Raw genomic sequence first — 25,442 nt, 5'->3', positions numbered from 1 at the left:
ATAAATAAAATATTTGAGGGAGGGCTGACTGGTGTTGGGGGGATGGGACAGGGTTCTCGCTTACCTCCCAGCCCACGATGGACACCTGCCAGCGTGCTATCTTGTCGATGCTCTCCAGTCTGCGCTTGCGCTCGTTGATCAGGCAAGCCACATTCTTCATGGCCTCATAGGCAGCCTTTATGTTGCTATAGTCACTGCAAAGTGGGAGGGCAACTTTAACTGGAGAGCATGCAGTGAGGGAGGACAGAAAGATCTCTGTCTCTGCTGGGTATGTATCCCTGAGTTCTAGACACAGTGGCATTTGAGCAAAAGCCATTGTTTCCTTCTTGTTACTAATGAATTGACTTCCAGTCTGTGGAGGCTGAGGGATCTGACTAAATGTGGTTTGGAACGTGCTACAACAAACTGTGTTCATTCGTTTCCCAGAAGTCATAATGAATGAAGTGCAAATGCCACCAGAAATAAATTTTAGTCACCATAACAATGGGTTACTCTCATTAATTGTGTTTACTATGGCCTTCGTTTTGCTATAGTTAGTTTGGCTTCATAAAGTATTTTAACCATTACTAGCCATTTTTCTAGAAACAGACAGGAAGAGAGTGGCAGAGAAGGGCAGAAAGGGAGAGGGAGAGTAAAAGGGAGAATGAGAATGAGAGAGAGAGAGAGAGAGAGAGAGAGAAAGCACCAAAGCTTCCTTCAATGCAGTGGTGGCTGGGCTTGAACCTGGGTCATGCACATTGCAAAACACTATCCAAGTGAGCTATCTCTCCATTTCCTTTATTTTTCTTTAAGTTTTTATTTAATTATTTATGAAGAAGATATGGAGAGAGAGAGAGAAAATGAACCAGACATCACTCTGGTACACATGCTGCTGGGGACTAAACTCAGGACCTCATGCTTGAGGGTCTAATGCTTTATCCACCTCCGAGACCACCCCTTTTTTCTCTTTTCAAGGAGAGAGAGAGAGAGAGAGAAGAAGAAGAAGAAGAAGAAGAAGAAGAAGGAGGAGGAGGAGGAGGAGGAGGAGGAGGAGGAGGAGGAAGTGGAGGAGGAGAAGGAGGATCAACTAGAACATCATTCTGGCACATGTGATGCTAGGAACTGAACTCGGGACCTCATGCTTAAGAGTTCAGTGTTGTACCCACTTTATCCTGGGCCTCATTCCTAGCCATTTTCAAGAGTAATTAATTACTTGCACTAGGTCTTGTTTTACACCATCTAGGAGATGATATGGCCATAGGATTCTGATGTGGCAACTTAGTTATGGCCATACTGAGACAGCTTGGACTTTACCATCTCCAGTCTGGTCTCTAGGGCTTTCCATAGGCTCTAGCAGCCTCCTCTCCCAAAGCCTTCTACCAGGAAAACACAAACCACGGCTCTGATGAGAGCACAGGCCAGGACAGAGCAGGTTGACACAGTGAGGTCTCTCATTCAGGTTTTGCTCAGTGCTAATTATCAGGCTGGGCATTTGGGTCTGTTGGATTGAATCAGAGTCTCCCTGCACAGCCAGGACAAAAGCCTGAAGGCAGACTTGCCCACTGACCAAACACCATAACACAGTTGCTGAGAAGCCCCTAGCTCTTTCCTTACAAGGCACTGTGAAATAATGGGCACAACTCCCATCCCCCCAAAAGCAAAGAATACATGCAAATTAAGCATGCTTTTTTCCTTGCACATTTTTCAGTACATTTTCAGTGTAATGACTTTACGACTATTTGGCTTGTTTTTATTGAAAATAAGGAAATGGGATTTTTTTTTTAATTTAAAATCCTCTCTCTCTCATAGAGAGGGAGAGAGAAAGAGAGACAACTGCAATGCTGCCACTTGTGGAGCTTCTTTCCTGCAGGTGGGAACTAAAGGCTTAAACTTTGGTTCTTACATATGGTAAACTGTGTGTTCTTTTGGATGTGCCACTGCCCCTTAAAGAGAAAACATTAAGGAGGGTGGGGAGATAGCATAATGGTTATGCAAAGAGACTCTCATCTTGAGGTTTCAAAGTCCCAGGTTCAGTCCCTCACACCACCATAAGCCAGAGCTGAGCAGTGCTCCGGTATTAGTAAAAAAAGAAGAAGAAGAAGAAGAAGAAGAAGAAGAAGAAGAAGAAGAAGAAGAAGAAGAAGAAGAAGAAGAAGAAGAAGAAGAAGAAGGAGAAGAAGAATAATGAGAAAAAGAAGAGGAGGAGGAGGAGGGAGAGGAGGAGGAGGAAGAAGGAGAGAGAGAGAGAGAAAACATTAATTGAAGGATTCCACCTATAGCCTCCTCATCCTGGAAGCCACCCACCTACCCATCTAGGTGTTTCAAAATGTCCTTGCTGCTTAGTCCCCTTGTTTATTTGGGGTCAGATGGTAGCACACCTGGTACACTGTGCATGACAAACTGTTTCAAGTCCCCACCTGTAGCCAGAAGCTTCATGAGTGGTAGAGCATGCTGCTCTACCTCTAGGAGGTGTCTCTCCTTCTCTCTGTGCTTCCCTCTCTGACTCCCAACCCCTATTTAAAAAAGAAAGAAAGAAAGAAAGAAAGAAAAGAAAGAGAGGAAAGAAAAGAAAAAAGAGAGAAAGAAAACAAAATAAAACAAAAACACTGGGAGTGGTGCAGGAACCAAGTCCCAGAGATAACAGTAGTGGGTTATCTCTCTCCACAGTAGGAGGCTCTTAAATCTTTTCAAATTTGCCTCCCTGGTGGTTTTGTTACTCTCTTCCCACAAAACTTACCTGGTTTTGCCACCTGCTAAAGAAAAATACAAAGGCAGAGGTCTTCCTTTCCTCTAGACAGGTCCTTTCTCTTGCTGTTTCCATCATAATTCTTTCAACCAACACTTGTGTGCGCCTAGTTATTTTTTGCTTTGTACCCTCTCATTGAGATACAGAAAAGATCAAGTCTATAACCTATCCCTCCATATGAGCCCAGCAACAGTGGGGATAAAAGAATGACCTACTTATCTCCTGCACTTTGCAGCCAACCACAGCCATGGTGAGGTGCTCTCAGGACAGAGCTGGCTGTGAGGACCCAGGGCTGCTGTGATCTGCCCCAACACACTGCAAATCTCTCAAGAGCACAGTCCTGAGAGGAGGCTGGCTTCTCACCTAGAGTCTGGACTACAAGGGGTCATGTCCTTGCTGTTCCCAGGGTGGACCGAGGAGACCCACTGAGTCCTCTGCTGTGAAATTCCCCCATATTACAGGAAAGGCCCCCCCCCCCCCACTGGAGACTCAAGGATGGGGTCTGTCTTGGCAAGACCATAGCGAGTTTTCTTTAGAGCACACAGAAAAACAAGGAGCTGCTTGGAAATAAGCCAGGGAAGACTGCTGCTTTCCCTAGAGGGGCTTAGCCCCATAGATAGACAGGCCTCAAAATAATTGTGATAAGCCCTAAGTGAGAGGAAACATGGAGCAAAGGATGATGGGCATAGAGGCCTGGGGAGGGGCACAGTAGATAAAGTCCAATCATGAGGTCTTGAGTCTGATGACCAGCATCACATGTGCCTGAGTGCAGAGCTCTGAAACTTTTTGGCTCTTTATTTACTAAAGAGTAAATCTTTAGCAACTACAAAGAGGGAATTATTCATAAAACATGCTCATGGCATGGTTTACCACCTCTACAGCCCACTCTAGCACGTCATCCTCTGAAAACCCAGTCCCACAGAGTTGGCACCAAGCCCCGCATACCCGCAGCCACTCACCCATGCTCCTGTGTGGTGTACTTGAGCAGCTCGGCCAGCTGCAGTGGGTACTTGCAGATCTTCTGCACGGGTGTCAGCAGGAAGCCGTCGATGGCGATGTCGATCATCTGCTGTAGTAGCCGGCAGGCCTCAAAGAAGTGGCGGTAGCGGCCCTGCTTCATCAGCCCTGCCAGCTCTGCACACGCACCTGGGTGGTTGTTGCAGTACTCGGAGTAGATGGCAAAGCCCTCTTGCTGGGGGAGGCAGATCTGGGTCAGGAGGGGGTGATGTGCACTGGCACACCCAGCCCACCTGATGGGGCTCCTGGGAAGATGCCCCAGGAGGCAAGAGTCATGGGAAGAGACCCAAAGATGTACTTCAGAGTACCCGTGGGAGTGGGGTTTTCAGAGGTTGACATGCTGGAGTGGGGCAAGTGGAGAGGCTGCTTCAGTTCTTGGTCCATCCCTGATGCCCTTCCAGACTCCACCCCAGTTTCCTAGGGAGCATCCCCATGACCTCTCTACAGACAATGAGTCACATATCCACCATGACTGACAGATGGGGGCTCAGAGCCCCCTCCTCACCAGGCTGCTCCCAAGTCTTCCACACTGCACCCTTGGCCTGCACCTCTAGCCCCTCATTCCCTTCTCCCACAGCCCCACCTTGGCGTTCAAAGCAGCCCTGTTCTGCTTACTCCCAGGGCTGCCCAGCCATGTCAGTCAAGTCACTGTCATCTCCCCAAGTGACTCTCCTCTAGGCCATGTCCTGTTTACTTCTACTTGGGTCTACTCACACTGAACATGTCCACAAGCAAACCCCTTCTTCCCTAGAGGACAGTTTTCCTCAGACTTGTGTTAATGCCTTGAGGGTTAACTCCCTCAGGGATTGGTCCTTCTTTTCTTTCTAACAGAGAGGGAGGGAGGGAGAGAGGGAGGGAGGGAGAAAGAGAGAGAGAGAGAGAGAGAGAGAGAGAGAGATAGACACTAAAGCTTCCTTCAATGCAAGCTCAAACCTGGATCACACATATGGTAAAGCAGTGCACTATTCAAGTGAGCTATTTTGTAGGCCCTGTCGTTTCCGTTTTCCTCTCTCTTACCCTCCTCCCTCCTTTCTCTTGCTTTCATGTGGCACCAGGGAGTGAACCCAATACCTCACTTGTGCACAATATCACTAAGTGTTTCCCCAGGCTCTTTTGTTGTTTGGGCTTCACTGCTCCACACTGACTTTTTCAGGCAGAAAAGGAGACAAAAGGAGAGAGGGAAATACTGCACAGCACCCAAGTTTCCCCAGTGAGGTGGGGCCTGGTCTTCAACCTGAGTTGTGTGCAAGGAAAAGTGGATGTACCATCCAAAATGAGCTATATCAATGGCCCTTTTTTTTTTTTTTTTAAGATTTTATTTATTTATTAATGAGAAACATAGGAGAGAGAAAGAACCAGGCATCACCCTGGTACATGTGCTGCCGGGGATTGAACTCAGGACCTCATGCTTAAGAGTCTGATGTTTTATCACTGCACCACCTCCCAGACCACATCACTGGCCCTTTTTATTCTATATACTTAGGGAGAAGAGGGAGAGACAGAGCAAATGAAGAAGACCACAGCACTATGCTACACACACACACACACACACACACACACACACACACAGAGAGAGAGAGAGAGAGAGAGACTATTTTCAGTAGAGGACCATTTCAAAACCATTTTAAGTGTTGTGATTATGAATAAAAGTGACTAGACAGAGGAGACAGCGTGGTGTTTATGTAAGACTTTCATGCTTGAGGCATTTGAAGTCCCAGATTCTATCCTCAGCACCACCACAAGCCAGAACTGAGAAGTGGTCTGGTAGAAAATTAAAAATATAGGGGAGTCGGGCTGTAGCGCAGTGGGTTAAGCGCAGGTGGCGCAAAGCACAAGGACCAGCATAAGGATCCCGGTTTGAACCCCGGCTCCCCACCTGCAGGGGAGTCGCTTCACAGGCGGTGAAGCAGGTCTGCAGGTGTCTATCTTTCTCTCCTCCTCTCTGTCTTCCCCTCCTCTCTCCATTTCTCTCTGTCCTATCCAACAATGACAACAACAATAATAACTACAACAATAAAACAACAAGGGCAACAAAAGGGAATAAATAAATAAAATAAATATTTAAAAAAAAAGAAAATTAAAAATATAAAAATAAAAAACAATTAAAGGCGACCTACATGTTGAAGGAAGCAGCATCCTATCTCACTGAGATGAGGCTCTTCTTTGTTGTACTGCTTCTCGAGGTCTTTCAGGAACTTTCTTTGGAATTTGTAAATGTCTTCAATGTTTCCGAAAATGGTGGTTAGCTGTGCAACAGTGAACATTCCTGTGTGCTTACGACACTGTCGTATGTAGCCCTGGAAAGTAAACTTGAAGTAATTAACTTGGAAATTCATAACAAGTTGTTTATCAAAATAATGTAGTTTATGATTGCCCAAAGTCATTGCCTTGGATTGGATTTTATTATATTATTGATAATTTAGATTTATTTTTATTTCTTTCATATAACATTTCATTGAGTGAAAAGAGAAAGCAAGATACCCCCCCACCCTCACCTCTGTTCCTTTGTTCATCCTTTCATTCCTTCTTTCTTGCCACTAGGGTTATCACTGGGGTTAGGTGCTAGCACTGTGAATCCACTGCTCCTGGCAGCCATTTTTTTCTATTTTATTTGATAGGACAGAGAGAAATTGAAAGACTTGGGGAAGATAGAAAGGGAGAAAGAAATACCTGCAAACTTGCTTCACCACTTGTGAAGCATCTCTCCTGCAGGTGGGGAGTGGGGTCTTGAATCCTGGTCCTTGTCCATGATAACATGTGTGCTTAACCAGGTGGAACACCACCCCAACCCCAAGACTTTTATGTGTGAATTATAAGGTCCCAGGTTCAATCACTAGGACTACCATAAGCCAAAGCTGAGCAGTGCCCTGACAGAGAGAGAGAGAGAGAGAGAGAGAGAAGCCAGAGACTGAAATTAGGAGCTTCAAGTGTGCTATTTCTGTGTTTTACCAACTGAGCTATTTCCCCCAGCCACTTGGAGTGGATTTTAGTTAAAGAAAATCATTTCAACTTTACTGGCTCCCAAATGCTACAGTCATACTCCCATGACTACAGTGTACCATAGATATTTTTAAGACAAAAGGAACCAGGGCTCGGGGGAGCCATGTGCCCTCTCACCTCGCAGATGTCCTTGAGGTGCTTGATGTAGACCCGCTCGGTGTTCATGATCTCTTGGATCACGTTGGTCCTCATCTGCTGCTTGCTCTCCACCAGCTTGTGGGGGGTTGTGCCAGCCTCCCCTTGGCCCTCACCTGGGCTGCTGCTGGAGTGCTCCACCAGCTCCTCCTGGTTCACTCGAAGCTGTGGGGAGCACATGATGGGGACAAATGATGTGGCAGGAGGTGGCACCAGAACAAGGTGGGCTTCCCCCCACGATCCAGTTCCCACTGGCTGCTGCTCAGTATGAGTGAAACAGCCTACCTGGCCTCAGGTCTCTTTATGAAGTCAGCACAGTCAGCTGCCCAGCTGGCCTTGGCCAGATGCTAAGCCCAGCCAAGTTTCTAGAAGGTTCCATCAAGTTGATCGCCAAGAGTCCAGTCTGGATGTAGTGATTGTGGGCAATCTTGCCCCCTTTCACCCCACCTCCCAGACACCTGCCCAGAGTGAAGACATGCCCTCTGCCTACTCACCCTGACAAAGCTGGCAGGGAACCAGGCTTCCTTGTCCTCGTTCCGGCCCCACCACCAGTCCTTGTTAGACGCTTCCAGAACCTGGATGACATCTCCTGCCTTGAAGCCTAGCTCCTGATCGTCCATAGTCACGTGGTCCCACAGGGCCTCTGCGCACACCACACTGCCATCGCTGATCAGCTACAACAGACAGTGGCTGCTCAGTGTGGGGTGGGGGCAGAGGGCGGGACACACTTGGGCCACACCTGCTGCTGCCCTGTCAGCCCATCACTCAGACTGATTGTGACATGGAGTGAACAGAGAGAAGCAGAGACGTGGAGGGGGAGCAAAGGCAGGCCAGCCCTAATCTGTTCCTACAGAAAACCCTCAAACCGTTTTATTATTATATTTTAATTTTAATTTTTTCAAATAGATAGAAGCAGAGAGAGAATGACAGAGACCACAGCAATGAAACTTTCTCCAGTGTGGTGGAGGCTGAGCTCAAACCTGGGTCTCACACACGGCAAAGCAGCATACTATTCCTGTGAGCTATTTTGCCAGCCACTAAAACCTTTGATAAAGGATTGCTGGACTCTCAGGCATGAGATCCTGAGTTTAAACCCCAGCAACACATGTGCTGATGATCTGGTAAGCTGGCACTCTCTCTCACTCTCTCATTAATAAGTAAAGCTTAAAAAAAATGGGTGACCTGGAAACTGGTGCACTTGATTATGCACTGGACCTAAGAGCATGGGGTCTTGAGTTTGATCCCTGGTATCACATGTACCAGAGCAATGCTCTGGTTTCCTCTCTATCTCATGAATAAATTTTTTAAAAATCTTAAAATGTGTCTTGGGCCAGAGAGATAGATCACCAGATATGGCACAAGCCTTGCCACAGGCATGGCCCAGGTTTGAACCCTGACCCCATGCAGGAGGTGCTATGGCACCAGAGGAAGCTCTGGTGGTATACTGTCTTCTCTCTCTCTGAATGAGAAACTAGTCGGAAACACTGAAATTACACATATGGAGGCCCTCGGTGTACTCACACAATAATAATAATTAATGATTTGTTCCATTAGGGTCAGGTGATAGCTCAGTGGGTATAATGCATGACTAACAATGCATGTGGCTCAGGGTTTGATCCCCTAAACCTATGAGAGCACCAGGGATGGTAGTGCACTAAGGAAGCTCCACAGATACTGTCTTACCAGCTCTTTCCTCTTATTCTATCTGACTCCTCCTACCTCTAAGGGGCCTGGGAAGTAACATAGTAGTTTATACAGCAGATTCTCATGCCTGAGGCACTAGAGGTCACAGGTTCAGTCCTTGGTACCACCATAAACCAGAACTGAACACTACAATGTAAGAAGAACACAAATTAGTAAACAAAAAGCCAGAGCACTCCTTCTTTCTCCAAGTATATGGCATAGAGAGCAAAATGGGCCAGGGAGGTCACTCAGCCTCATTGTACATTATAAAAAGAAAAAAAAAAAAAGGCAGGTCAAGACATGGCTCAATAAAGTGTTGGACCCTCTCAAGCATGAGGTCCAGAGTTCTACCCTTGATACTGAACATGTTCTCTCCACCTTCACTTCTCATACATAAATAAGTCTTTATTTTTTAAAAAAAAATAGTTTTTACTAGATAGAGACAGAGAAAATATGAGAGGGGAGGGGGAGACAGAGAGACATCTGCAGCCCTGTTTCATTACTTGTGAAGCTTCCTTCTGCAGGTGGGGACCAGGGGCTTAAACCTTGTTCCTTGCACACTGTAATGTGTTAGGTTAACCATGTGCTCCATCGCCCCCCCCCCATAAGTAAGTTTTTATATAACAACGGACAAGTCCATTTATTTCCATATGCCAGTTATCTGGTGGATTTCAAGAGCTGGAATGGTCACCCCTAATGGTTCCTGGGTATTCAATGACCACAGAGGCCTGACTTCAGAGATTATGCAATGCTCTATTGTAGGGAGACCCTCATAATGTCACCCAGAACTTAGACCCCTTCTCCGCTCTTTGTACCCATGCTGCCTCTAGTTTAGAGCTTCTCCCAACTAAAAAACTCAGTTCCAAGCCATGTTGCCCTGGTGACAACCAAAACCAAAACAAACGAACAAATGGGGATGGGGGAAGGGGGCAAGAATATAGAGTAGGGGGAAAAACCACAAAACCAGATTTGTGAGAAATAAGTGGCTAGTTTCAACTGTTAGTTGCTAGCATGTGAGATGGCCTCTGTGTCTCAGAAGGTAGTAAATGTCAGATGGGTAGGATGGCTGGTAGACTTGCATGTGCTGAGATGTGAGCAATTCATTCCCTGGAGAGCATTGGCCAGATGCTCATTGCTGCCTCTCTTGTGGTTTAAAGAGATGAATCTGGGATGATGAAATATTGAGTTGTTGGAAAAATCATGACACATCCTTGCACAGAAAAGCAGAAAATTATGATGACCTTTCTGACAAAACCAATAGCTGGGGGTCAGGCGGTAGTGCAGTGGGTTAAGCGCACGTGGAGCTAAGCGCAAGGACCAGCGTAAGGATCCCAGTTTGAGCCCCCAGCTCCCCACCTGCAGAGGAGTCACTTCACAGGCAGTGAAGCAGGCCTGCAGGTATCTCTCTTTCTCTCCCCTTCTCTGTCTTCCCCTTCTCCCTCCATTTCTCTGTCCTATCCAACAACGAATGACATCAACAATAACAATAATAACCATAACAAGGCTACAACAACAGAAGGACAACAAAAAGGGGGGAGAATGGCCTCCAGGGGCAGTGGATTCATCGTGCTGGCACTGAGCCCCAGCAATAACCCTGGAGGAAAAAAAACCCAATAGTTAACCTGGACAGTGTGCTGCTTTGCCACATGTACTACCCAGGTTTGAGCCCTCAGTACGCTAGAGGGAATTACCATGCTGTGGTGTCTCTCTGTCTGCCTCTCTACCTTTTCTGTCTTTATCTAAAGCCAAAAGCAATATCATAAATAAATTAAGTAAATAAATGGATGAGTTTTAGTTATTTGAAGTCTTGCTCCCCTCGCCACTCCCACCCAACACAGGTCTAGGTTTTAGAGAAGACTGGGTGAGACTCAGAGGGCAAACCTGCAGGAGCAGGGACTCTGCAGGCTGGCTGGCAGGGAAGTCTTGTACCTCATTGATGGCCAGCTGTTCCCCGCCGGGCTGCAGGAAGCGGGAGTTGGCCTGGCGCAAATCTTCATAGCTGTAGTCCTCCTCACTGCCGTTGTCATCCACCAAGGCTGCTGACTCTGGCCCACTGCCATCTGAAGAGACTGGAAAGAGCAATGGCAGGCTTAAGAGACGCAGCTTGTTGGTGGTGGGCACCAGGCTGAGGCCTAACTACAGAGTCACAGCTGTAGGCTAGGGAGACAGCTCAGCCTGTCAGGGCACAGACCTGGGCTGCCTGTGACCTCTGAGGCTGCAGGTTCAATCCCTAGCACCACCTTGTGCCAGAACTAAAGAAGTACTCTGCTCTCCCCACCTCCTCTATTTTTCTTTCTTTTTCAGATAGAGTGAGTCACAGAGGCTGAGAGGGGGAAAGGAACCATAGCATCAGATCTTTCCTCAGTGCAGTGGCAAAGCAGCTCACTATCTAAGTGAGTTATTTTGCCTGTCCTCATTCTTTCCTTCATAGTAAATGACTCACATATATATTTATCTTTGTAAACTGATATTACCACAATAAACTTTTTTTTTTTTTAAGTAAGGGTTTGGGAGATGACTTACCTAATAAGGAGCACCACAGCACCAAGGAAAACTCCACGACTGGTTGAACAGTGCTGTGGTGTCTTTCCCTCTCTATGTATCTAAAAAAAAAAACCCCAAAAACAAAACAAAAAAACTTTGTGCGGCGGCACAGTGGCTAGAGCACTGGACTCTCAAGCCTGAGGCCAGGGTCTCCCCTCATTCCCACAGGCTTTCTTCAGCCACAAAAGCTGCATGCTAAGAGGATGTGAAGATGTGGGCTGGGCTGCTGCCTTGCAGGACCCTGTGCTGTGAGTGCTGAGGTCTGAAATTTGCATCGCCTCTTTGCACTCATGCTCATCTTCTTCAGGAGAACCAAGGCCTCCGCCTAGGAGGTCAGGATGCAGGTGAGCTCTGTGGTCCAGGAGGTAGAAATAGTGGAGAAAGCATTGGACTCCTGAGTTTAAGCCCTGCTACTACATTTGCTGGAGTGATGCTCAGGCTGTCTTTCCACATCCCTCAATCAATCAATTGAGGTCCTTCTGGGTTGCATTGTGGGCAGTATTACTTTTTCCAGATAGAAACAGGGTGGTGGGGGTGGTGGGGAGAGGCACCACAGCACCAAAACTTCCTCCAATACAGTGGGGGCCAGCTTGAATCTGGAAAAGCAGCGTACAGGCCAGGTAAGTCATTTTTCTCAGGCCCTGGCAGTACGTCTGTTGTTTAGTGATATCTCTCTCTCTCTCTCTGTGTGTGTGTCTCTCACTTCCTACCCGCCCCCTACCCCCTGTGTATGTGCATGCACATGTCCTGAAAGCCAGGCTGCACTGTGGGAGGTGGTGCTTCTAAATGTTTTGACATATGCATGAGCCTTGTGTTTAATATTTTATTATTTATGTTTAATGAGACAGAGAGAGAGAGAAACTCAGCTCTGGCTTATGGTGGTGCCTGGGACCTTGGAGCCTCAGGCAAGAAGGTCTTTTGTACCTCCACTGTGCTATTATACAGTCCTCAAATTATATTTTAAAGTATTTATTTATTATTGAGAAAGGGATAGAGAGAACTAGAACTAGAACTTTAGCACATGCAATACTATGGATCAAACTTTGGACATGTAGCCAATGCTCTAGTCCCTATGCCATCTCTTGGGCTGTGCATGAACTTTTTTTCTTCCTTTTACTAGGCATTGCTCAGCTCTAGCTTACAGTGGTGCTAGGGACTAAACCTGGGGCCTTTCATTGGTGCCTCAGACATGGAAGGCTTTTTATATTACCACTATGCTACCTCCCCAGCCCTTTGAATCTTTCTTATTTAATTATGAAGGCAAGGGCACTAGAGCAGAAAGCCCCTCTAAGTAACATTCTGAGAATAGGTGCCTTGAAAACACACACACACACACACACACACACACACATACACACACACACACACACACACACACACACACACACACACACACACACACACACGGCTGAACTGTTACAAAGCTCCAAGTTGAGGACCTCAACCTTTCAGGACCACCCCCATGGTAGGGAAGGATTCCAAATATTCATTGAGCAGTGGGACTGGCCTCTCCAGTACCAGAGACATGCCTTCTTATCACATTCACATTTTAGCCAAAATAATTGAAATGCATCTGAGGCTTCTTTCTGCAGCCCTGGAAATAACATGTTCACCCCCTCCCCCACCAGCTCACGCTATGGCAATCAATCCTGCACCTTTTGCTCTGGTGGCTATTGTGAAAATCAATTCACAGGGGAGTGTCAGTCAGTGCAACAAGGTACAAATACACAGCTACCAGGAATTTGATAAAAAGGGGGTTTCCACTTTAAAAACTGCGAGGGCCTTTATATATGAGGTGCTAGAATTCATTTCTCTGAATAGGGAAAGGAACTTCATAATAGACTAATCCATTTTCTAAACCTCATTCCTACACATTTTTTTTTTTTTTGACAGAGAACCAGAAGGAGAGAAAGAATGAAAGAGAACACAACACTAAAGCTTCCTCCAGTGTAGTGGGGGCCAGGCCTGAACCTGGGTTATGAACATGGGAAAGTAGCACTCTATCCAGGTGAGCTATCCTGCTGCCCCCCTAGATGCCGCATCTTGAATAGTGGCTGGGCTGTGACAGTAAACAAAGAGAGAAGCCGGCTGGGCCCAGAGGCACAGTGAAAAAGACACTAATAGTGAATGTATGACATCTCAGGTGAGGATCCACCCAGCACACCAGAAGCCAGTGTAGCCTTCTAGAGGGAAGTGGAAGGCAGGAAAGGAGGCCATAGGAGGGAAAGGAGGAATCCTGTGTGAATGATAGAGCAAGCCATTTCTCTTCTTCCAACCTCACCTTTCCAGTCTGCAAAATGGGGGCTTACCATATACACTCTGATTGTCCCATTGAGAATGGTCTCTTCTCCCAACACATCCACCTCCAGCCTCTTAAAGCATTTCCCATTGTCTGAGTTTCTAAGTGCAGCCTGCTTCTCACAACTACTCCATGAGCTGCACCCAAGTGGTGGCCTTGGTTTTGTTTCTTGGATGTACTCTAGGCACTCACTTGCTAGTTGAGTGTTTGCTAGGTGAGAGATACATGTCTATAAAATGTATCATTCTGCAGGGCTAGGAAAGGGCTACCTCAGGAGAGCACAGTTGCTGGCCCCATTCAAGTGAGCAAAGAGAAAGAGGGAGACACAGAAAGGAGGGATACCTGTAGCACTACAGCACTGCATCACTACTGGTGAAGCTTCCCTACTGCAGGTGGGGGCCAGAGGCTTGAGCCCAAGTCACATATGGTAATATGTGCACCATGGCCAGGACTCTATAACAGTTACTTTTTTACTTAGGGGAATTTTGCATCAAACAAAGAAACGGAATCTATCCTAATAATAAAAAGTGATACTATTAGCTGAGCATGTCAACGGTTTACACACAGTTCACTAGGCCCCCAGGGCTTCTGTATCTTGCCAAACTCCTGACTGGTGGAGACAGTTCATTAAGAGGCTCACAGCATCCACCTTTCCGGAACAAACTTATTCAGCCTTGCACAATGTCCTCTGAGCTTACTCTGTAGTTGATTGCTTCAGAATTCTCTTCCTCTTTAAGTGGGATATTATTCCATTGTCTGTGTAGGCCTTTCTTTCTGATTATTGATTTGTTAATGGGAATAAGAGGGCAGAGAACCAGAGTATCTCTGGCACAAGCAATGCCAGGGGTTGAATTTGGGACGTCATGCTTGAAAACCCATCATTTTATCCACAGAATACCTCCTAGAGCCCCACAGACCATGCTTTGTTTATCCATTCATCTTCTGGTGGGCATTTGGGTTGCTCTCACCTTCTGATCATGTCATACAATGAACATGGGTGTGCAAGTGTCTCTTTGAGAGTCAGTTTTAGATTCCTTTGAATGAGTACACACACACACACACACATACACACAGTATTGCTGGATCACAGGGTAATTCTATTTCAACTTTGTGAGGAGCTTCCATACTGCTTTGCATAGTGGCTACACCATTCAACAGGTTCATCACTAGTGTGCAAGGGTACACTTTCCCCAAATCCTCCTCCAAGGTGCATGTCTTTTGCTGAATCACAAGTAGAAATGATTTTGGGGGCCAGCCAGTGGTGCACCCAGTAGAGTGCACATATTGCCATGTGCAAAGGCCCAGATTCCTTGGGCCCCCAACTGCAAGAGGGAAGCTTCCTGGTTGATGGGGGAGTGCTGATGTGTCTCTCCCTTCTCTCTATCTCTCACTACAAAAAAGAAAGAAAGGAAGGGGCTAGGTGGTGATGTACCTAGTTGAGCAAACATGTCAAAATGCACAAGGACCTGGGTTTGAGCCCTGGTCCCCATCTGCAGGGGAAAAGCTTTTTGAGTGGTGAAGTAGTGTTGTGAGTGTCTCTCTGTCTATCTGTCTGTCTGTCTCTCTCTCTCTATCAACCCCTTCCCTCTTGATTTCTGGCTATCTCTTTCCAATAAATAAATAAATAAATATAATAATAATAAACTAAAAAAAAAAAAAAGAAAGATGTTGGCAAGATAAAAAGAAAAAGATCTTGCAAAGACTGGTGTGAACTGAAATTACTTCTAAAACCCCAAACTCCTAGACATTATAATGTGAGAACAGATGTGGTATGTTCTTCCTTTTTAAAAACTAACAATTAAATAATTTTTAATAATAATATAAATAATTTAAATTAATAAACACATATTTTATTTATTTATTAATGAGAAAGATAGGAGGAGAGAGAAAGAACCAGATGTCACTCTATTACATGTGCTGCCAGGGATCAAACTCTGGACCTCATGCTTGAGAGTCCAGTACTTTATCCACTGCATCACCTCCCAGACCACATATGTTCTTACTACAGTACTTCTTTCTGTTAAAATATTTGCTACATTGGCATAGGAGAGGAGACACGCACAGAGCCACAGTGGGGCCAGTGCACCTCTCAGTTCTGTGCTCGACACTGAACCTGACACTTTACAAATGCAAGCCCAGTGCTTTATCCACTGAGCCATGCCCTGGCTTCCAGAGCACTTTTTAAAACTTTTGTCCAGGGGGTTGGGGAGATAGTGTAAAGTTTATGCGCAGAAAGACTTTCAAGCCTGAGGCACCAAAGGCTCCCAGGTTAAGTCCCCAGCACCAGCATAATCCAGAGCTGAGGAAAATAAACAAATTGTAGTCCAGTAGCCCAGGAAGTAGCACACTGGCTAAGTGTTAGAACTCTCAAAGCTATGGCCACCAGATTGGTCCTCAACATCGCAAGTGCCAAAATGATGGGCTTTGGTTCTGTTTGTTTCTCTCTTGATCTCATCAATAAATATACATATCTAAAATATAACAAAAATTAAAAAACCAAGCTTATCTACACTCACTTTGAGGATATGCCCCTGAGGATGTACAATTCTGAGGCAGTTAAGACCTTTCCAGAGGGAAAGAAAGTGTGATGATTCTCTGTGAACAGAGTTTATATGTGCCTGTTTAATCATGGTGGTTAGCATTCTCCTGGCAGACTGCACCCCCTCACCCCAAACCTCTGAGCCCCTACTGGGGCCTCCTGTGGTCCATCTGTCCCCTCCCTGTCCTGAGTGAGACTCAGTCTCTGCTTCTTCTTTTACCTTTCACTCTGTCTTCAGGATGAACAGACCTGGCCCCCTACACCCAGCACAAGTTAGCTCCCAGGCCATGCCACTACCCCTGCCTACACTCAACTATGGGAACAAGAAGAGACAACTGCTTTGTCATAGAGTAGTCCCCCTCTCCTTTTTATTTTCTAAGTAGAGGAGAGAGGTTGGGTGATGGCACAATTGATAAAGTACACAAATTAATATGCATGAGGACCCAGGTTCAAGTTCCTGGTCCCCACCTGCAAAGGGGTGGGGGGAGCTTCATCAGTGGTGAAGCAGTGCTGCAAGTGTCTCTTACTCTCTTTCCCCTATTTCTGTCTCTATCATAATAAAAAAATATTTTTAAAAAATTGGAAGAGAGTCAGAAAGAGAGAGAGAAAACGTGCTAGGTAGCCATGTCTGTTATATACCACAATCAGTGTAATCCTATGAGAGTATGGGAAGCACATGGATGTGCACAGGGATAGGTGGACCCCCAGAACCACTTTGCCCATCTGTGAGGTGCTGAGGACTCCAAGCCACTTGAGTGGAGCTGGGCCCTCCCAGGCCAGGGTGGGTGGAGACCAGCCTCACATGGAAGATTCCAGCAGGCTGGTGTTGGCGCAGGCACAGCATTCCATGGGGGAGATGGGGGCCTTGCCTGGTGCAGGCAGCACAGGGAGCCAGGCCCCCAGGAGGGAGGAATGCAAAGGGAGGACCTGTAGGGCATAGGGACTCCCATCCCCCCACTCACTAGTGGGCTTCGCTATTCTAGCTACCACAAGCAGTCGGAGACAGCCATGGGTGTTGAAGGGGAACAGGGTGCTATGTCCTTCTCAGTGCTTGGTGCAGGCAAACACAGAGACCACCAGGCCCAGATCCTTAAGCCACTCTGAGTAACTCTGTAAACCAAGCACAGAGATCACCAGGCAACTTCCCTCCCTCCTCTAAATACTTGTTAGTGACACCAAGTCAATACTGGCCTTTTTTCCTTTTTTTTAAAGTCCTGTAAATATAGAAGCTGTAGCCACACCCCTGTCTGCTCTCAGTCAGCAGAGAGCAGCAGTCAAAACAGGGAAGCACCAGTTCCCAGTAGCAAGATTCTGGGGAGGCCCCAGGCTGCCTCCACACTGTTACCCACCACTCTGTCTCTCCTATGTGCTCTGGGCATCAGCTTACAGCCAAAACAAACACCAGATTTCTTTCTTTCTTTTTCTTTTTTTTTTTTTTTAAAGAAAGCATCCTATTGTGCCCAAATGCAACAGTTCACTAACATTCTGCAGTGTATGCTCTTAGTTTTGGGGAAAAAAATGTGAATTACACAGAACTTCCCAGTGTGAGCACAGTGTATTTTTTCCATGTAGAAACCAGCCCAGTTGCCAAAACTTACAAAAACACAGAAAAGGCTAAGATAAGAAACTATAGGGTGGGGGTGGGGTGGGGGTGGCGAACACCAGAGCAATAATTACTTTGGAAAACAGGACACAGTGCTTTTTGAGAAATCAATTCAGAGCCTCCGATCTTACAAAGAGCAAATTAGTGAGGAAGAGCTTAGTATGTCCCCAGCACAAACTCATGGGCACAGGAAGCTCATGTCAGAGAAGCAAGATCCATCATGATAAAAGCTGATCTGTGACTATAAAAGATAGTTGAGGCTTGATTCTTATCGCTTCCTGTTTCCTACTAACAGCTGCCCCATAAACAAAAGCCCATTTCTGTGAGCAGCACATCCACGAATGAAGCACCCTTGATCAGGCCCTGGAAGCGATGAATGAGCCCTCACAGGCACACTGACATCTGATAAAAAACAGCAGAGAGAAAGAGAGAGAGAGATGCAATCCTGAAAGCAAAGAGTGGGATCGGCAACACTGCCAGAGCCAGGATTCCCTCTCTGCACACATACCCAAGTGAAGGCTCTCGAGACTCCAGAATCGTGCCATCTCCCCCCTCGCCACCATCCTTGCTTCTGTCTGCAGAGCAGCCAAACTCCGGGCAGGGCTGGGATGTGAGAGAGCCACACGGGCTCTCAACAGCGGAAACAGCAGAAATTGCTTATTCACCGCCGGCCTGGGATCTGCCTGCACTCGCTGGGTCAGAGCTGCTGGGAAAGTAACTGACAGAGGCTGACAGCCTGTTCACCACTCAGTCTTCACTACACTAGCCAGTGGGGAGGAAATTCTGGATTCAGGCAAATGGAGCAGTGTGAGGTGTGGCCCACAGCCTTCAAGAAAGGCAAGAGAAATCTCTTGGCTGCTGCTTTTCATGATGACTGCCAAGCCTGAGCTAGACTTTCAAAGAGTTTTTAAAAAGTTAGCTACCTGTTTCTGGGGCCAGGTGGTGGTACACCTGGTTGAGTACACACTGAAGTGTGCAAGGACCCAAGTTCCAGCCTCTGGTCCCCACCTGCAGGGGGAAAGCTTTGCAAGTGGTGAATCAGTGCTGCAGATGTCTTTGTCTCTCTTCCCCTCTACTCTCTCAATTTCTGGCTATCTCCATCCAATAAAGATAATAAAAATCATTTTTTTAAAAAAGCTATCTGTTTCCTAAGAGAAAGAACAGAATTAAAAAAAAAAAAAAAGGGCACATGGCGCAAACACAAGGACCGGCATAAGGATCCCAGTTCGAGCCCCCAGCTCCCAATCTGCAGGGAGTCGCTTTGCAAGCAGTGAAGCAGGTCTGAAGGTGTCTTTCTCTCCCACTCTCTTGATTTCTCTGTCCTATCCAACAACAGCAGCTATGACCACAATAACATCTACAACAAGTGCAACAACAAGTGTTGTTTTCGACAGGTTATGTTGTTTTCAATGGGCTGGCTTCACGGGCGGGTAACAGACGACCAGGGACTCATAGTTGAGCTGTAGGCAGTATCTCTTTATTCATGCAGGACGCAGCACAATCTAAGACGAGCTAAGCTAAACTCAAAGTACAGTACTGTAAAACTCACAATGCTGTCTTTATATATACTTGCCAAGTAAGGTGGAAACAGGATGTGACATAGAGAGGGTGGAGAGAAAAGTGACTGGTAAAAATCAGAGTGTGACAAGGAGGGGGCAGATTAGGCGAGAATCCTATCACTGAACCACAAATGCCCTGGAGGGAGGGTGGAACTTGTTAACAGTGGTTATGTAAATAGAATGAAGTGGTTATGTAAATAGAATAGTGTTAAGCAGGGGGGATTTAAACCAAATGAAACAGAAGGGGTCTCATGCATACCAACAAACAAGGGCATAAAATGGGAAAAATGACCACTAGGAGCAGTGGATTTGTAGTGCAGGCACCACCCAGCAGTAACCCTGGAGGCAAAAATGAATAAATAAATTAATTAATTTAAAAAATGGAGCTGGGATTCCACACAATGGTGTGACAAAAATTAATCATAGGCCATAACAAACGAAGAACAAAAACCCAACTGGTATAGGGCTGGTGAAACTTGGATAGTGCACTGTTTTGCCATGTGTGTGACTTAAGTTTGAGCTTGGTCTCCACTGCATGGAAAGAAGTTTTGATGCTGTAGTCTCTTTCACTCTCTCTGTCTTCATTAAAAAAAAAAAAAATTGGCATAGTCGTGATTATAATATAACAATGTTATATGTTATCTATGTTAGTGCTAAACTTATGGGATCATTATAAAAGGGTTAATTTAAACTATGTCTGCATTCTGTGTGAAAGCAATATGTAAAATATATATACCTATAATATATATAAATAAAAAAATAAAAACTGGGCCAGCATAATAACTTGCTTGGACAAGTGTGCTGCTTTGCTACATGTGCTTCCCAGGTTTGAGCCTGGACCATGCTGCATTTGAAGGAAACTTCAGTGCTGTGGTTTCCGTCTCCTCTCTCTGTCTCTATCTGGAAAACTCAGTCCAGGATGGTTTGGTAACAGTGCCGGAGATAACAATAACAACAATGACAATAATAATAACTGCCAACGTTTAAAATGGTTCTCCTAGATGACATCAATTATTTATTTCCTCTCTACTACTTGGTTTTTTCTAAGTTGTCTACAATGAGCAAATCTTGCTTTTAAACTTCTAAACAGTCATTATTAATTGTGCCTGCTTCAGTTTCTTTATGCCAGGAAGACTCTGCCTTTTTAAAAAAATATTTATTTATTTATTTATTTCATTTTGTTGCCCTTGTCGCTTTATTGTTGTTCTTGATGATGTTGTCCTTGTTGGATAGGACAGAGAGAAATGGGGAGGGGAGGGGAAGACATAGAGGAAGAGAGAAAGATAGACTCCTGCAGACCTGCTTCACCGCCTGTGAAGCAACTCCCCGACAGGTGGGAAGCTGGGGGCTTGAACCGGGATCCTTGAGCTGGTCCTTCTGCTTGGTGCCATGTGTGCTTAACCTGCTGCGCTACTGCCCCACTCCCAGACTTTGCCTTTTTAAGTTTGTAAATAACAAAAGAATGTTTGTAAGGGAGTGATCACAGGGTCATCCCTCAACATAAGTTGGTTAAATAGTAATTAACATTAAGTCACTGATAAAAATGACAGTGACAACTAGTGATGGGCTTTGGATCTCCTAGATTCAAAATTTCAAAGGTTAGAGTAAACCTACTCGGTGGTGAAAAACAAAAACCTTTCTGCATAAGATCTGGATCAAGAAAATAATGTCCATTCTCACTACTATATTTCAACATACTGGGTTGTCGGGAAAAATGACGTCATATTTTGCATAGAAAAATAAGTTATGGCTTTTCTGACAACCCAATAGTTCTAGCCAGGTAAGGAAGATACAAAAGGAATTCAAGTAGGAAGAGAAGCTATCACTGTTTGCAGATGGTAATGAATATAGAGAACCCTGAAGATTCCAATAAAACTACTAGAAACAATCAATATGGTGGCAGGAAACACGATCAATATACATAAACGTGTTTCAATTCTCATAGTGAGTCTGGAGGAAAACGAAATCAAAGAAACAATCCCATTGTGTGGTGGTACCATAAAAGACCAAATACCAGGGCTCAGTGATGATGCATCTGGTAGATTGTACAGGTTACCATGCACAAAGTACCCACCTATATAGCAGGAAAGCTTGACAAGCAGTGAAGTAGCGCTGCAGGTGTCTTTCTCTCTCCCCTCTCATCTCAATTTGTCTCTGTCCTATCCAATAAAAGGGGGAAAATGTCTCCTGGGAGGGGTGGGTTCATTGTGCAGGCACTGAGCTCCAGCAATAGCCTTGGTGGCAATAATAAAAACACATAAATAATTAGAAAAAGAATAAAAGAAATGGAAGAACATCCTGTGTGCATGGGCCAAAGGATAAACAATGTTTAAAAAGCCATTTTATGCATTCAATGCAATTTCCATTAAAATCCCAATGCCACTTTTCAAGGAAATAAAATAAATAATTCTAAAAATTTGTAGAGGGTCCAGGTGGTGGTGAAACTGGTTGAGCACACATCTTAGGTTTGAGTCCCTGAACAAGGGAAAGCTTTCCAAGTGCTGAAGCAGGGCTGCAGCTGTTTCTCTGTCTCTCTTCCTCTCTATCTTCCCCTTCCCTCTTGATTTCTGGCTGTCTCTACCCAATAAATAAGTAAAGATAATTTAAAAATATATATATATATATTTTTGCCACCAGGGTTATTGCTGAGGTTCAGTGCCTACACTACGAATCCACTGCTCCTGGAAGCTATTTTTTTCCCTTTTGTTGTTGTTACTGCTGTTGTTGTTGTTGGATAGGACAGAGAGAAATGGAGAGAGGAGGGGAAGACAGAGAGGGGGAGAGGAAGAGAGACACCTGCAGACCTGCTTCACTGCCTGTGAAGCGACTCCCCTGCAGGTAGGGAGCTGGGGGCTTGAACTGGGATCCTTATACTGGTCCTTGTGCTTTGCGCCATGTGCACTTAACCTGCTGTGCCACCGCCTGGCCCCCCAAAATACATATTTTTAAAGGAAATAAAATTTGTATAGCCACAAAAGACTATGAATAGCCAAAATAATTCTGATATTAGAGAAAAGTAACATGCCTGAATTCAGAGTCTACTACAGAGCAACAATATTTAAAACAGTATGGTACTAGGGGATAAAGAAAACACACGTGAATACAATAGAAAGCCTAAGGTATATTGCACCAACATAAAAGACTCTGGCAGTGGGAGAGAAGTTCAGGTTCTGGAGCATGATGGCAGAGGAGGACCTAGAGGGGGTTGAATTGTTATGTGGAAAACTGAGAAATGTTATACACATAAAAACAACTGTATTTTACTGTTGACTGTAAACCATTAATCCCCCCAAGAAAGAAAAAAATAAACATGTAACATTTACATGTGAAAAAAACTGAGGAATAAAATTAACTTAAAATGGATTAAAAACTTATTTTTTAAATATTAGATCCAAACCCAAAGAACACAGAAGGAAACATAAGTGATGGATTCCAGGAAGTTAATGTAAGAGATGTATTTGACAACAAGGGCAACACAAAGGAAATAAATAAATAAATAAATATTTTTAAAAAGATGTATTTGGAGACTCAGCCCCATCAGCATGGGAAACTAAAGCAAGAATAAACCAACAAGGATATATCAAATTAAAAAAAATAATAACAACTTTTAACACATTTGAAGAAACAACCACAAAGATACAAAGGCAACCTAGTAATTGGGGGCAAATATTTACACATTACACATCTGACAAGGTGGCTGACATTCAAAATGTATAAGAAAATCATACAGCCCCAAAGCCAATAAAACCAAGAAGCTCCATAAAAAATAATAACAACAACAACAAAAACCAAACCAAACAAAACAAAAAAAACAAGTGGGATGGTCCAGGAGATGGTGCAGTGCGTAAAGCATTGGACTCTCAGTGCGTAAAGCATTGGACTCTCGTGAGTTCAATCCCTGGCAGCACATGTATCAAAATGATGTCTGGTTCTTTCTTTCTCTCCTCCTATCTTTCTCATTAATAAATAAATAAAATGTTTTTTTTTTTTCTAAGTGGGTACAAGACCTGAATTCACACTTCTCCAAAGAAAGTATACAGACACATTAAGAACAACAACAAACCCCTCCAGGTCACTTATTCAAATTAAAGCTAAAGAGATACTGCCTCATTCCTGTGAGAATGATCTATAACAGAAAGAGTGAAAACTAGTACTGGTAGGCATTTGGAGAATAAGGGACTCTGGTACACTGTTAGTGGGAATACCAACTGGTGTAGCCCATTTGGAAAGCAGCACTGATACTCTTTTTAAAAAGGTAAAACTGGGAACAGTTAAACTTCTTCATTATGATTCCTAAAGAGTTTTGTATTTGAATAACATAAAAAGCTTTATTTGAAAGGATCTATGCGTCCCTTTGTTCATAGCTGCAGTATTCACGTTGGCCCAAATATGAAATCAATATAAATGTTCTTCCACAAATGACTGGAGAAAGAAACTTAAGATACGCACTCAATGGAGCACTATTAAAACAACATGCCCAGTTGACCAGTCAACGCCCGTATTCAGCGGGGAAGCAATTACAAAAGCCAGACCTTCCACCTTCTGCATCCCACAATGACCTTGGGTCCATACTCCCAGAGGGATAGAGAATGGGAAAGCTATCAGGAGATGGGATGGGATATAGAGATCTGGTGGTGGGAATTGTGTGGAGTTGTACCCCTCCTATCCTACGGTTTTGTTAATGTCTCCTTTTTTAAATAAATAAATAAATAAATAAATAAATAAATAAATAAATAAATAAATAATAAAATAAAACAGCATGCCCTTAGGGCTGGAGAAATAGCTCACTTGGATGGTGCACTGATTTGTTATGTGAATGACCCAGGTTCAAATTTCACCCCCACCACACTGTAGGAAGCTACTGGGCTGTGGTGTTTCTCTCTCCCTCTCTTGCTCTCTCTACCTTAAAAAATAATCATGCCCTTAGCAAGCTTGCTTTGTCATGTATATGACCCAGATTGGTGTCAATCCCCCACCATACTTAAGGAAGCTTCTGTGCTGAGGTCTTTCTCTATTTCTGTCTCATCAGAAAAAGCTGGCCTGGAGCTGTGAAACCTCAGTGACCATAAAGCAAAACATCATGCCCTTTGGGATAAAACTGGGTGGAACCAGAAGTGATTTTGCTAAGCAAAATAAGGAAGTGAAAAACAAATACAGAAAAGTTTCACTCTACAAATGACCAAACAGATGAATGCAAAAAATAGAAATAAAACTAATTCTTAAGCTCTGAAAAGAAAACCATGATAGCCACTGGAGGGAACAGGTGTGTGTGTGTGTGTGTGTGTGTGTGTGTGTGTATATGTGTAGGGGTTGGGGGAGGAAGTAGAGGGATGTCTTTCGTGGTCAGTGTGGTGAGTACTGTGATAAGTATGGAGACACATGTGTATACACATACATGCAAAACTATATTCTTTTTTATATATTTATTTTCCCTTTTGTTCCTTGTTTTGTTGTTGTTGTTGTAGTTATTTTTGTTGTTGTTATTAATGTCATTGTTGTTAGATAGGACAGAGAGCAATGGAGAGAGGAGGGGAAGACAGAAAGGGGGAGAAAAAGACACCTGCAGAACTGCTTCACTGTCTGTGAAGTGACTCCCCTGCAGGTGGGGAGCTGGGGGCTCAAACTAGGATCTTTACGTGGGTCCTTGCACTTTGAGCCACATGCACTTAACCCGCTGTGCTACCGTCCGACTCCCGCAAAACTATATTCTTTGTGTTTGGGAGATGGCACAATGGCTAGAGTGCATGACATGAGTCCCAAATTCAATCCCCAGTATGCATGAGCCAGAATGATGCTTTCATTTATAAATTTTTAATATTTTAAATAGATTTATTTATTTTTAACTGAGACAGAAACTGACAGCAAAGGAGATAGAAAGGTAGAGAGAGAGAGACACACACACACCTACACCACTGCTTCACCACTGATAAAGCTCCCCCCTGATGCAGGTTGGAGCCAGTGGCTTGAACTCAGGTCCTTGTAACATGGACACTCTACTGGATGTACCATCACCTGTTTCTTCTCTGGCCCCTCCCCATTCCTTTAACCAGAGCACTGCTCAGCTCTGGTTTACCTGGGACACGGGAGCTTCAGGCTCATGAAAGTCTTTTGTATAGCCATTATGTTATCTCCTCCAATAAATATATCTTTAAACAATTACTTAAAATATTGTAAACCCATGTCAAATAAATAAAACAATAATATGTATATTTCTCTGCTTCTATCAGAAAAGAAAGGGCTACCAGATGTGAAGTTATTGTGCAAGTGATTGATTTGGGGGAGGGGGTATCTATTCTCACAGGTGCACAAACCAATTCATGTTCACAATACCAGACTGG

The 25,442-nt window shown here is 44.6% G+C and overlaps 1 protein-coding gene and 1 long non-coding RNA gene across 10 annotated transcripts in view; one reads left to right on the top strand and one right to left on the bottom strand.

The window, feature by feature from the left end:
* The window catches only part of SPATA13 (spermatogenesis associated 13), a 159,046-nt gene that overhangs the window by 13,745 nt on the left and 119,859 nt on the right, over positions 1 to 25,442 (bottom strand). For 6 of the 9 annotated variants that reach the window (XM_060194691.1, XM_060194689.1, XM_060194690.1 and 3 more), the window contains 6 exons: positions 10,490 to 10,629; positions 7,372 to 7,551; positions 6,860 to 7,042; positions 5,860 to 6,039; positions 3,685 to 3,917; positions 65 to 194 (listed from right to left, as the gene is read on the bottom strand). In XM_060194691.1, coding sequence (XP_060050674.1) covers positions 65 to 194; positions 3,685 to 3,917; positions 5,860 to 6,039; positions 6,860 to 7,042; positions 7,372 to 7,551; positions 10,490 to 10,629 — 1,046 coding nt within the window. Of the gene's footprint in view, positions 1 to 64; positions 195 to 3,684; positions 3,918 to 5,859; positions 6,040 to 6,859; positions 7,043 to 7,371; positions 7,552 to 10,489; positions 10,630 to 11,083; positions 11,103 to 18,053; positions 18,290 to 25,442 lie in introns of those variants that run through there. The other 3 variants (XM_060194695.1, XM_016192774.2, XM_060194696.1) reach the window with 3 other exon arrangements.
* LOC132539446 (uncharacterized) lies at positions 11,323 to 18,060 on the top strand. The gene is made up of 3 exons (XR_009550735.1): positions 11,323 to 11,448; positions 12,998 to 13,112; positions 17,841 to 18,060. It is a non-coding gene; the product is annotated as an uncharacterized LOC132539446 (long non-coding RNA).

This window comes from Erinaceus europaeus, chromosome 7, assembly GCF_950295315.1.
Source record: "Erinaceus europaeus chromosome 7, mEriEur2.1, whole genome shotgun sequence".
NCBI classification, from domain to species: domain Eukaryota; kingdom Metazoa; phylum Chordata; class Mammalia; order Eulipotyphla; family Erinaceidae; genus Erinaceus; species Erinaceus europaeus.
This window is presented reverse-complemented; position numbering and strand designations above follow the sequence as displayed.